Raw genomic sequence first — 12,103 nt, 5'->3', positions numbered from 1 at the left:
CAAAACTTCATTGAGCTCATCCTATTTTGAGTCCTATGTCGCCAGAATCCAGTGGACAGTCATTAGACTTCCCATTCAGGAATCTTTTATGAATGGCTCTTAGAGCAAGTGATTTAAAGTGCTTATCTAGGCAATTTGTGATATACAGGAATGTTGTCTGCTGGATGTTATATAGAGAGCCTATAAATTCCACCAAATCCATTTAGAGAAAAGAGCAGTCTAAGGCTACATCTACACTGGTGCGTTCTCACGCAAAAACTCTTTTGCGGAAGAGTTCTTCTGCAAAAACTCTTCCACAAGAGAATGTCTACACTGGTATGTGTTTTTGTGCAAGGGAATCCATGCCAGTATAGATGTTCTCTTGCGCAAGAAAGCTCTGATGGCCATTTTAACCATAGGGCTTTCTTGCGCAAGAAATTCAGGTTGCCTGTCTACACTGGCCTCTTCTGGAAGAGCTCTTGCGCAAAAGGGCAAATTCCTGAGTGGGAGCATCATAGTTGTTGCACAAGAAGCACAGATTTCACACATTAGAACGTCAGTGTTCTTGTGCAAGAACTCCCTGCCAGTGTAGACAGGCGGCAAGTTTTTGCGCAAAATCTTGCCAATGTACACATAGCCTGAGTGTGTAGCACACAAAGGAAGATCGTCTAGTCATCTAGTGCTGTTTCTGACAACTCTGTGAAAATGGAAAATCTGACCCTAAATCTCAGGTTTGTAAAACTGTCTGAAATGGTGGTAGAGACAACTGTGAGGTTAAATGGTTTCATGAACCCTGCATGGAAACCTAATATCAGCCATATAGGGCAGACATCTCAGAAGTCCTTTTTTTTTTTCTTTTATTCTTACTATTTATCTCTAATTGTCTTTTGTTGTTTTTATTTTCCTTATCTGAACCATATGGTACTACTTGTTTTGATTTGACCTTTGATGAAAGGGAAAAAACACATTTCACATACAAAATTGTTTTTGCCCAGATTTGCACATTTTTTAACAAATTGTACACACTAAAGTCATTATAGTTTCATTAAAACCCTTCAAAGAGAATCTTGATTATACTACAAAGCCCTACCAGAATTGTACTGTGTGACATGTCATCCAGAGTAACAAAAATGATGGTGCATGACAAGATTGTTTCAATGATCTCATCTCTAGAATAGAGTTCTGAATACCAAGGAGGCACTTTCCGGGTTCTGGAGTTAGTGAGAATCTCTCATAACCCCTTAGCATCAGGTACTCTACAAACACAATCTTCCTTCTGAATTTGTGAAATCTCTCTCGCTATTTATTCGTATGTGTCTGCTTAGGAAGAAGGACATGGGAATGAAGAATTTCTATCCTGGTTTACAGTCCATTTTAAAAATAATTCATTATAAGCTATATTTGGTCTGATCTTGCATTCCTTACTTACATAAAACTTCCCTTGAATTCAGTAAGAATGTTGCTTGAATGAGGAGTAAAGGATTGAGGACCAAGACCTACCAACGAGAATGACTTAAGTTAGACCATTAACAAATGCACATCTAAATGGGACCTGTAATTCTACCAAGGTATCAGCAAATATCCAGTGAAACAGGAAGAACTCATGTCCGTAGGTCAGAGCCATCTCTGTTTATCAGCTGCCAGACAGTTTTCAGACATATGACTTTTTCTTTCTTATGACTTCTACACCCTGCACTTTTTTGGTATTTACAGTATTTTCCTGTAGTTTCAATAACATAAAAGGCCACTTAGGAAATCTCCCTAGTTATCTCAATATTGTGCTGTTTTGTCTGGCTAAAGTATGAAGCATATCACCATCCCTACTGAAATATTAAATTCTGTTTCATGATATTATTTGCAGATGGCTCATATAATACAGAGATTCCTGCTTATTCCGATGGCTTCCCCACACGCTAGATCACTATAATAGCCTCCTCTCTATGCACAGCAGAGTTTTATAAACCTAGTTTTCTGTTTGCTCTTGCTTTTTTCATAACTCTTGAATTGTCACAGTACAGTATTTCCCAACTCACCCATCCACTTTTTTTGTTTTCTATATATTTTATGTTGCCTACTTTATCGCAACCCCCACCTTGGGACTCCTCAACTCCATTTCCTTGCAGTGACTCCTTCTGGGAGAGGTGGAAACTTGAACAGCTACAGAATACCCTTATTGCTGATGCCGGTCAGTGTCCAGTCCCAGGTCAGTGGCATGTTGAATGGAAGGTTCAGGTTCCATTCTCCTCCCTCACCTGCTCCCCTCAAGACAACTACACCTTTTTAAGCTGCAAAGAGAACTACCTTGTGCTGTCACTGGGATGGAAACACTAGGAATTCACTACCAACCACCATGAGCAGGCACTTTAAAGCACTCAAGTAGAAAGTATGCTGTAGGTACACTGAGCTGCTGCATCACCTGCACCTGAACTGTTGTTTGATAAGACCACCATCTAATTAGATTGACTTGTCTCTGCAATAAAAGGGGAATGCATAGTAAAATGCCCAAAATATCCTAATGTTAGTGTTTTGTTTTTGTATTTTTTAGGCAATCACTCAGGCGTGGTTTTGAGCATTAACTCCAGAGAGATGCACAGTTACCTGGTTAGCTGATGTTTACAGCTGAACACAAAAACCGAAAGACTCTTCTCTGTATCTTTTAATTTTTCCCTGGGGATGTCACCAAGTTGCAAACATGGCTGTGCCTGCTGATGGAAAGTAGGTTCTTAGACAGTCCTGAAAATACAGATGTCCATCATCTGTTGCCGGGGGGGGGAGGGGGAAGACTATAGACTGGGAATTTGTTACAATTCAAACTCAACGTAAGGTAGCAGATTTGTAGCCCTAGGCACACTGGATGCCAAATGTTCTCATTTCTGTATATGTTCCTTATGTTTGGCTTTAGGAGGACTGGACTTGAATTCTTTTTACTGGCTAGGGTGTGCAATGGAAGGCTGAAATTTAACAACCCTGAAGAATTGACTTTAAAAACAAGTGACTAGTGCAAACATGGCTGCTTGACTGCTATACATTTATACTTGTTTAAAAGGCTGTGACGACTCAGTCTGGTTCAGCACTAAGAGAGGAATGAGCCAGGAGACAAAGGAACTCCTTAGCTCTTCTTCAATTCCAGTTCTTACCTTTAAAATGTGTGGGACAGCCTAATGAGCATCAGCTCACTATGTGAGTCCCTGCTATAAACTGAAGAAGTGATGTATCTTCTTGCAAGTAAAATGAGTCCTAAGAAACCCCCAGCACTTCTCCCCCATCCCACCCAAGAAAACCCACTAGCTTGATTCTACTTCCAGATCAGGTGCCTTCACTTCTAGAGGCCAGTTTAAGTTGCTTCTCTCTCATCATCTAACTTGAGCACCTCCATCCTGGCAGTTGCAAGACCAGTTATTATGTAATTAACAGTTCTGACTGCCTGACCCTTTTTCTCTTTTTAAAGTGTAAATACCTCTTTTAAGTAGCTTTTGTATGTTTTTTTAAAATTTCTATTTTGAGGGCGGCAGCCCGATACATGTAAGAATTCTCCCTCCTCTCCTCCCCCCATGTCAGTGCAGCACACCACAAACTTTTGTTGTATAGATACTTAGTTTCCCTTTGTGTTCAGTTCCTGCCTCTAATGTAAGGATGGGCAAACTCCCAGCTGAATTTCACCATGCTGGATATGTTTGACAATCAGGAAGGATAGTAGCAGGGAACAGATGCAATTTTAGGGATTGCAGTTTCTGAGTTTGGCCGCCAGGTGTCACTCTTATTCCCTCCTCGCTGAGGAGGCCATATTTCTGCAGGAAACTACAGAGGAATTGTCAACAAAGCCAATTTGGGAAAGGCATGTGGGTCAGTTCGGAGTTTGTTTATCCTCCCTTCTTGCAGGTTGTTTGTACGTGGGGTGGTTTAGGGATTTGTGTAGGAAATGAACCACAGCATCGTTCATCCAAATGTTAGGCATCCCATGTATCACAGCTGCCTGGAATTAGGACTCTCTCAGAAAACCTATTTAATCTTTTCACCTTTTGCCTTCAACAAGAGATGACTAGCTCTTTTTTACTCACTGAATGTTGTGCTAATGCTTGTAACCAAGTGTCCGTACCACCTTCCCTAAAGTGGTTAGTCAACTATATACTTGTGAATAAACAAGTAGTCATGCCGCTAAGACAGAATGGCACTTTCTAAAAATTCTCCTATGCAGTAGGTTGCTCTTCCATGTAGCCAGGGAATTAATGATATCATGGAATATGCTTTTTTCAGAAACAACACATTAGCATGCCACCTTCTGTGTGGCAATACAAAGCTCACAATCTGTGTAAAGCACAAGAAAATCAAGTTTAGGAATTAGCAGTATGAAAGTGGATGGGAACATTTGAAAAGAATGGGAAGTACATGCTAGCTCCTCAAGAAAAGATCTGTTTGTAACCATCTCACAAAATTTCATCCAGTGAACTAATCCACTGAGAGAGGAAATACAGTAAAACCTGTGTTATCCAGGACGCTCAGGGATTAAGGCATTCTGGTTATCTAAAAATTCCGATTATCTGAGGGTCCCATCAACCTAGGAAAAACCAATGGGCAATAAAACTCAAGTTTTTAATATTAATAGTTTTGTAGTGTGAGACAGTTGGTGTCACATTTCTGTTTTGAGTTAAAGATGATTAAATAAAAAATTGTTAAACCAGTCATGGTAAACCAAGCTAGGCCTGTGTGCCTGAAGATGTGACAGTATTGTGGCTGGGGGCAATGCCAGTTAACAAAGTTTTCTTGTTAACAGAGTGCTGGATGACAAAGGTTTCACTGAACTTGAGTTGACAGTGCTGTGTGTAGGACTAAGTATAATTCTGACACAGTCCATTCGACCATTAATATCTAAATCCTGGATTTACTGAGATTATGCCCTCATGACTGGTGTACCAGCGGCTTGCTTTTTCACTACGGCTTTTAGGGAAAGTGAAATAGAAATAATATTGTAAACCACTTTTCTTGGGAAGTAAATTCAAAGCTGTTGACATGACCAGGACAGGAAACTGGTTATCTAAAAATTGGTTGACTATTTAACTTTTGAATAATGTAAAGAATTAAACTTCTGTATGAGGGTCTTTTTGTTGGTCTACCTAATTGCTAAGGGAATTATAGGGATTAGTTCACATACACCAATTTTATGCTTTGACAGCTATTTTTATACATTTACAACAGTTTGATTCATTATTCCTGTTGGCAGGAAACTCCTGCTGCAAAGCATAATATTGAACTGTTGTGCAAGACTCTACCAGTCATTACCATTAATCCTTAGCACTTATGTGTGGTGCTTGGAATTTTCCCAGCATTTTCCAACATTAATTAATTTAATTGTTGAACCTGTGAGGCTGGTATAACATGATGCACAAATGTGGCGAGGCACTATTTTCTGAGGCGTTTTCAGTATTGTTATGTCTGTGTAAATAATACCCAGTAGATAATAAAGCAGGCCTTTGGAGTTCCTGACCAGAATGTCTTTATAAAGGATTCTTTCTAAAATGAGAGAATGTCATTTCCATGCAGTACAAGTATGAGTTTTCATTTAAATAAAAACCAACCAGTAGTAGGTTTTGAATCTGTTTGACTGTGTCCATGGGAGCATGTTTGTTTTTAAAGGGAAGAAGTGTATATACACTAGGGATGTAAAAAAGGTTTTAAAAAAGTAACCACATCCATTACAAATACTAGCAGTTATACAGTTACATGTGCTGTGGATTCACTTATACTACAGAGCCCGCAACGCAGCCAGCTCCTGGGGAACAGGCAGGCAGCGGGAGCTGGTGAGCACCGGGAGGTGGATGTTGGCCCCATTCCAGAGGAGATGGCTGCCATCCGGAGCTCCAGGCTCTGCAGTATAAGGTTTAACCAGTTAAATGGTTAAACTCTTACATCCCTAGTATACACCCACACTCTTTTGTATCTCTTTATACAGTGAGATAGACAAATGCACAAAAATATATTTGTATATATGTGTGTATATATAGTTGTAAACACACTTCTATAAATATGCACAGAGGCGCGCGCGCACACACACAAACGCTTGTAATTGCATTAAGTTCTAAGTGAGGAAAGACACTGTTAAACTCAAGAACAAGAAATAGGTGATCTGGGTTTTATTCCTGTGTCAGTCTTCCTGCATTACTTTGGGCAAGTCATTTAGGCCCAGATTTTCAATATATTTAGATGCTTACGGTCATGAGAATTATGTACCTAAGTAGCTTTAAAAAGCTGGGTCTTAATCCATATGAACCTGAAATTTTGTCTACACTTCTAAAATTAAAGTGTGGCCACAGCAGGCGCACTGGGAGAGAGCTTTCTTAGCACTCTATGTAAACCACCTCCATGAGGGGAGTAGCTAATTACTGTAAAAAAACAACAAATGGTCTGGTAGCACTTTATAGACTAACAAAACATGTAGATGGCATGAAGCTCATGATACCATCTACATGTTTTGTTAGTCTATAAAGTGCTACCAGACCATTTGTTGTTTTTTTTCCCTGCGGAAAAAAATATGCAAATGAGGCTAAGCATATTGCCGCACCTCATTTGCATAATTCATGAGGTTTCATTTTTGCGCAAAAGGCTTTTGCGCAAAAACCCCCTCTTGCACAAGAGCCATTCTTCTGGAAAAAATGCAGAAGAACAGTTTTTGTGCAAGAGGGAGGCTTTGCGCAAAAAGGAGCTGTGTAGATGGCTCCTTTTTGCACAAAAACCTCTTGTGCAAAAACGGAGCCTCATTCATTATGCAAATGAGGCAGTGATATTCCACACTTAGCCTCATTTGCATATGTTTTTCCGCAAGAGCGGGGCAGTGCAGACATAGCCTGAGAGTGTGGTTCCAGTACTATAACTTGCTGTGCTTAGAGGCCGGAAACAAGGGGAGAGTCATACCCTGTGCCAGAAAATTGCGGTTCAGTAAAGTGCCAGTATAGATTTAGCCTAAATTTCTTCATCTGTAAAATGGGGATGATAATCCTTAATCTGTTTCACAAGGATATTGTGAGCCTAAATGTAATGCTCCTTGTGTGAGATCCTCCAAAAGAAAGGCCTATAAGTGTAGAGTATTAGTAGTTAATTCCCTTTTTCTTTCTTTTCATCATAACAATAATGATAATTTAAAAGGTTATGAATAAATATGAAATCAGTAGCTCCATACAAAGGTGTAATAGTGTTAAAAAGAAAACACTTTCTAAGACAGTTTATTGTTGCATATCGGCATTGTGACATCACCTTTGATTTTGCTCATCTGCCCACAGCTAACTAATGTGTTAAATTTATTTGCATTCTGCAGTGTTAATGAGTAAAAGGCTTTATAATATGGGTTCAGTTCACAGTTGGCATCTACTGGAATATAGCAAAGACTGTAATAGCAAAACTGGCAGTATATTGGCCTCATCTACTTAAAATGCTAAGTGTCTTGAGTTCTAGAATGATCTAGAATGTTCCTTACTGCCTTCACTTTTCTCGATGAGGCATTCTTAAATAAATACCTAGGGTTAGGGCTGCCATTTTGGATTTCCTTTCTGCATTATGTGGAACAGCATCCTGTGGCTGATTTTAGGCAAGTTTGTTTCAGTTTTAAAACGCTTTCCTCGTCGTAAGCTGCAGCATACTCACAAACGTATCTGAGAGGTTTATAAAACCTCCTCTTACATTGTATCAGTAAACTTCTCAAAAATAACCCCCCCCCCATAAACTCCAAGGTGTGTCTGTGATACTTTTGGGACCCGGTTCATTGCAGCTCTGCCCCTTTTTAGTCATTTACACCAGGTTACAGAGAAGGTAAAATGCTTCTATATTAGAATGATGAATAGTTCTTTACTCCTTAAACAGTCTTCAGATTGAGTCATCCGTTTCTCCTCAAATAGTCACACTAAAATAAATGGAAGTACTAGAGGAGTCAGGTATTAATTGATGTGAGAGGGTGATACAGTTCAGCCCAGAACCCACAAGGGTTAGTCCTGCTCTTGTTGGCCGCAGATTGTCTTTCACAGCCAATTGGAGCAGTGGGGAAGTGGCACAGAGCAGGATACCACTTCCTGCTGCTCTCATTGGCCACAAATGGTGATCCATGACCGATGAGAGCTGCGATCATCTGATACCTGCGGAGACACAGGTAAATTTAGAGGTGGGGGCCCTCCAAGGATTAACCCTGCAGATCAGATCTGGCCCTTGGACCAGAATTTGCCCACCCTGATTTAGTTTCGTGTTAATAACTATTCAATATTTGCATATGAAATAAGTTGGCAGTACTCTAGTTATATGTACAACAAAAAGATTATTTTGATAACCTTAAGTGTACTATGCAGTAATTCACTCCATGAATAGCCTTATTTGTGTTCAGTGGGACCACTCATGGAACAAACTAAAATCTGAGTAACAGTGTCAGAATCAGGCATTGGGATCCCATCCTCTTTCATTCTGCATCCTATTTGCTCTTTTCTTGGACCAGATCCTGATACTCACACTGAATTGTACCTTTCTTGAGTTGTATGATTTCAATGGGATTAATCAAGGAATAACATGCTTTTCAGCATTAGTATGGAATCAAATTCTGGTGCTTTATTTTTATAGTTACTCCTTTTGGAATAGGATAGACTGATCAGGTTTGTTTGTTTTTTGTTTTTTATATATCATTGGGGGCTGTTAGAAGAATGAAATATTTTTCATATAACCTTTTAATGATTACTAGTTTTGCCCTTTTTTTTATTTAAATATTGTCTGTGGTGTTTTTGGGGGATCTTCTGTCAGTAGATAGTGTCTCTTCAACTGAGGTCAATCAAATGTAACAACAATGGTGTCTATTCTGTACACACCATATGATTCTGTGTGAAGAGATACTTTTCTTTCTCAAAGAATAAGAAATATGTTCATTCATTTGATGTGTCTTCTTGACTATGAACCATTTTGGTTCTAGGTATGTTTTGAATTATTAGACTCAAAGTTTTACTATGTCGTAACTAGGGGCTTGTGGTATTTTCATTCATCCATCATTATCAATTTTCCTATATATCCAATTGATATCTTTAAAAAAATAGATTTGTTTTTGAGGGAATGGTTTTTTATTTTATTGCCTGTTCATATGTATTTAAAGTCTTTATTGTACAAGAGCATTTGATTGATACAGCGCTAAAATCACCTTCATCACCATTTATATTTCAGATGTTTTAGATTAAAATAAAAGCTTCACATTATCTCCAAAATAATGACTTTTGGTTGGGAAGTTTTCTCACATCATTTCCAACTCAAATTATATACCAGCTCATCAGTCCCACTTGTTCCCAGTTCATCTTCTATTGCTTTCGCCAGTCTAGTCCCAAATGAATATGGCTTCTGCAACTTGCCCTGTGATTTATACAGCCTAATCTAGCTAATCTATGGAAGTACCTCTATGATCTCCATCACTGTAGTATCTGAGTGTCTGGAGGTAGCAATAGTATCTGCCCATAAAGGTTTTTATGGTATTCAGCCTAAATGATGGAATTTTTTATTTCCTCTTAATATTTTTAGTGGTAATCCCCTCAAGCCATAATAGCTAATACATCTTTACCATTGATATTTATACTCTTCATATTTTTAGAGTATCACTGGACAGTCATTTAAAAACTCACTCTCAACTAGGGACAGATTCTCAAAAGAGTTAGATAAATGGACATTTTTTTTTTAATTATTCAGAGTGGAGCACTTTGAATAACTGGCCCTTGCAAGAGAGATGAGGATAAGGCTTGCCCTATCCATTGAGCTATGGTCCAGTCCCTTGGTTTTTCCTCTTGAAATTGTTCCGCTTTAGAGAAATAATTCGAGTCTGTGGAGTAGGAAGACTAGGTCCTGGGATCTCATAGACCCTGGGTAGTGCCCTAACCATAAGGCTATAGAACCCTTTGTATGCTTGCTTGTTCTTTCTTATTCTACCTTGTCCCACCCCAATATCTGCCATTTTGTGTGATTTTTCCTTGAGTGATTTGCACCAATAAGCAATCTCTGAGCATGTCTACCATATTGGTGCCCAGAGGTAAGTTAAGGGAAGAAATGCCCATCTTCCGGTTCATGTATTGCTCTGGAGCTTAAGGTTGTCCAGATGCCTAAAATGAGGCTCCAGGGCATAAGCGCTGATGCAGAAACAGGCACCTAGGGAACTTTTAATGCTAAAACATAAGTGCCAAATGAGTGTAGGCACCTAAAGCATTCAGCATCAGGTGAATGGGGGCTTTGTTAGTACCCATGAGGCCTGATTCTGGGGTTTAGGTGCCTAACTCCATGGATGGCAGATATAATAGGCCAGAGAAAGCAATGGCTTCCCTGCTACTGCCACTGACCCGCCGCTATACAATGGGCTGCAGTGAGCCTCCTTCCCTGAGAACCCAACCACCTCTTCCACTTCATCTCCCACCCAAAGGCTTCACTGCTCACTGCTGGTGCTTGTGGAGGAGGGGGCAGCTGCTAGCTCAGTCAGGCACTGGGATGGCCTGGTGCTCAGGGGCCAGGGAACAGAGGCTTGATGTTGGTGGGGGGGACGGATAAGCTTGCTATGGCTGGGGCAGTTGGGTCATGTCTCCTTCAGTCCGGGAGACTCCCTCAGGACTTTTCTTTTTACAGGGATGATTCTTCATGGCTCAGACTTGTAAGGACAAGACCTTAGCAAAAGTGGACTTGCCTCCCCAAACCGGGGTTTGCCCGCCGCCCATGCCTAAATCCCTTTGTGATCTAGTTCTGTTGGCTTAGGGAGCTATGGCTTTAGGACTGTGGGAACAAATATTTACTCTCACACTTGCATACCCTCTTTCTCTCTAAATGGATGAAAACAATCCAGGTGACATTAGTTGGTGGTAAAAGGCAAAAATGAAGATTTTTTTTTTTTTTTACCCTGACCACTCTAATGTTAATGATTTCCTTGCAACCCTTGAAAACATTAACTATATTTGAACCTTCTTGATTATTCTTGATATAGTTGTTTGTAGAATTTACATTTAAGTGATATGGTGTAAAGCCTTGCTACATAGTCATATACAACATTTCTTAAATAGTTTGTCTTTGTAGTGTATTTTCTTAGTACCATTATAGATGAGACCAGGCTTTTAAATATCATATGTTGACAATGTATCTTGTATTTTTATTTTGCATGGTGCTAATGTTAATGGGCCAAATTCTACTTTTTGATGCTCATAGAAGCTCCCTTTGACCTGAACACTAGCTGCTCCAAGGGCAGAATTTGGCCCACTCTGTACAAATGTGGTGTCATTTCTCATTCATGTTTACGTACTTCAATCCAAATTAGGGTTCTGCACGGGAACAGCTCACGTAGGAAAACAGCAGCTTTTGAGGCCAGTGGCCTTTAAGGCAGACAGTCTTGTTATGGAATATAACAAAAGGTCGGCAGTGCTGTGTGAGATGAGGAATTTATCACCTCAACAAGCAGGAATGTACACACCTTTGCGCGCACACAAACAATGTGAGGCAATAAGGCTACAGCCTCAGGCTCATGAATGTAGCTTTGCTAAGAAAACACTGATAAGGGACCCAGATTCATGAAAGAAAATTCAGATTATGGAGACAATGACAGATATATTTTAGAACTATATTGCAGGGCATAGTACATACTATATTTTCACAACTTGGTATATACGGGACTATAGCTCATACTAATATTTTTTCCCTCTCTCTCTTCTTTAAGTCATGGGTAGTGTAGGAGAGAGACAATAGATTTCCACATGATTTTTCTCCATATGGTGTCTGAGTAAGGTGAGTCAGGTTCATGAAAAAAGTTGTTTCAACTCAGGTGCTAGTGGTTGTTCATCCACATCATAAAAACTGCTTTAAGGATAAGGGTGAAGTGGACTAGTGTCTTCTGGAATTGCAGTAGGAGTGCCCAAAGTGGATTTGAGACATCTGCCTGACAAATAATACTTCCTCTTCTTCTCCATCTCTTATGAATCTCCTTTCTTCCTGCATAAGTCCATACAACTCCCTGCAGCTAAAGTCTCTTCCTTCCTTACTATTACCCCGCCAATTCCATATCTTTTTAGTACAAGGGTTGGCAATGTCCAGCACGCATGCTATAAGTGGCACATAAGATGTAAGCGCTGGCTTACTGTGCGGGAGGTGGGGAGAT

The 12,103-nt window shown here is 39.8% G+C and overlaps 1 protein-coding gene across 6 annotated transcripts in view; it reads left to right on the top strand.

The window, feature by feature from the left end:
- The window catches only part of SORCS2 (sortilin related VPS10 domain containing receptor 2), an 863,992-nt gene extending 853,127 nt beyond the window's left edge, over window positions 1–10,865 (top strand). For 2 of the 6 annotated variants that reach the window (XM_075930782.2, XM_075930791.2), the window contains 2 exons: window positions 2,103–2,182; window positions 2,525–10,865. In XM_075930782.2, coding sequence (XP_075786897.2) covers window positions 2,103–2,182; window positions 2,525–2,548 — 104 coding nt within the window. In that variant the 3' untranslated portion in view covers window positions 2,549–10,865. The remainder of the gene's footprint in view (window positions 1–2,102; window positions 2,183–2,524) is intronic. The other 4 variants (XM_075930786.2, XM_089777793.1, XR_012904391.2 and 1 more) reach the window with 3 other exon arrangements.
- The last annotated feature ends 1,238 nt before the right edge of the window (window positions 10,866–12,103 follow it).

Source organism: Pelodiscus sinensis, chromosome 4, assembly GCF_052426305.1.
Source record: "Pelodiscus sinensis isolate ZL-2025 chromosome 4, ASM5242630v1, whole genome shotgun sequence".
Lineage (NCBI taxonomy): Eukaryota > Metazoa > Chordata > Testudines > Trionychidae > Pelodiscus > Pelodiscus sinensis.
This window is presented reverse-complemented; position numbering and strand designations above follow the sequence as displayed.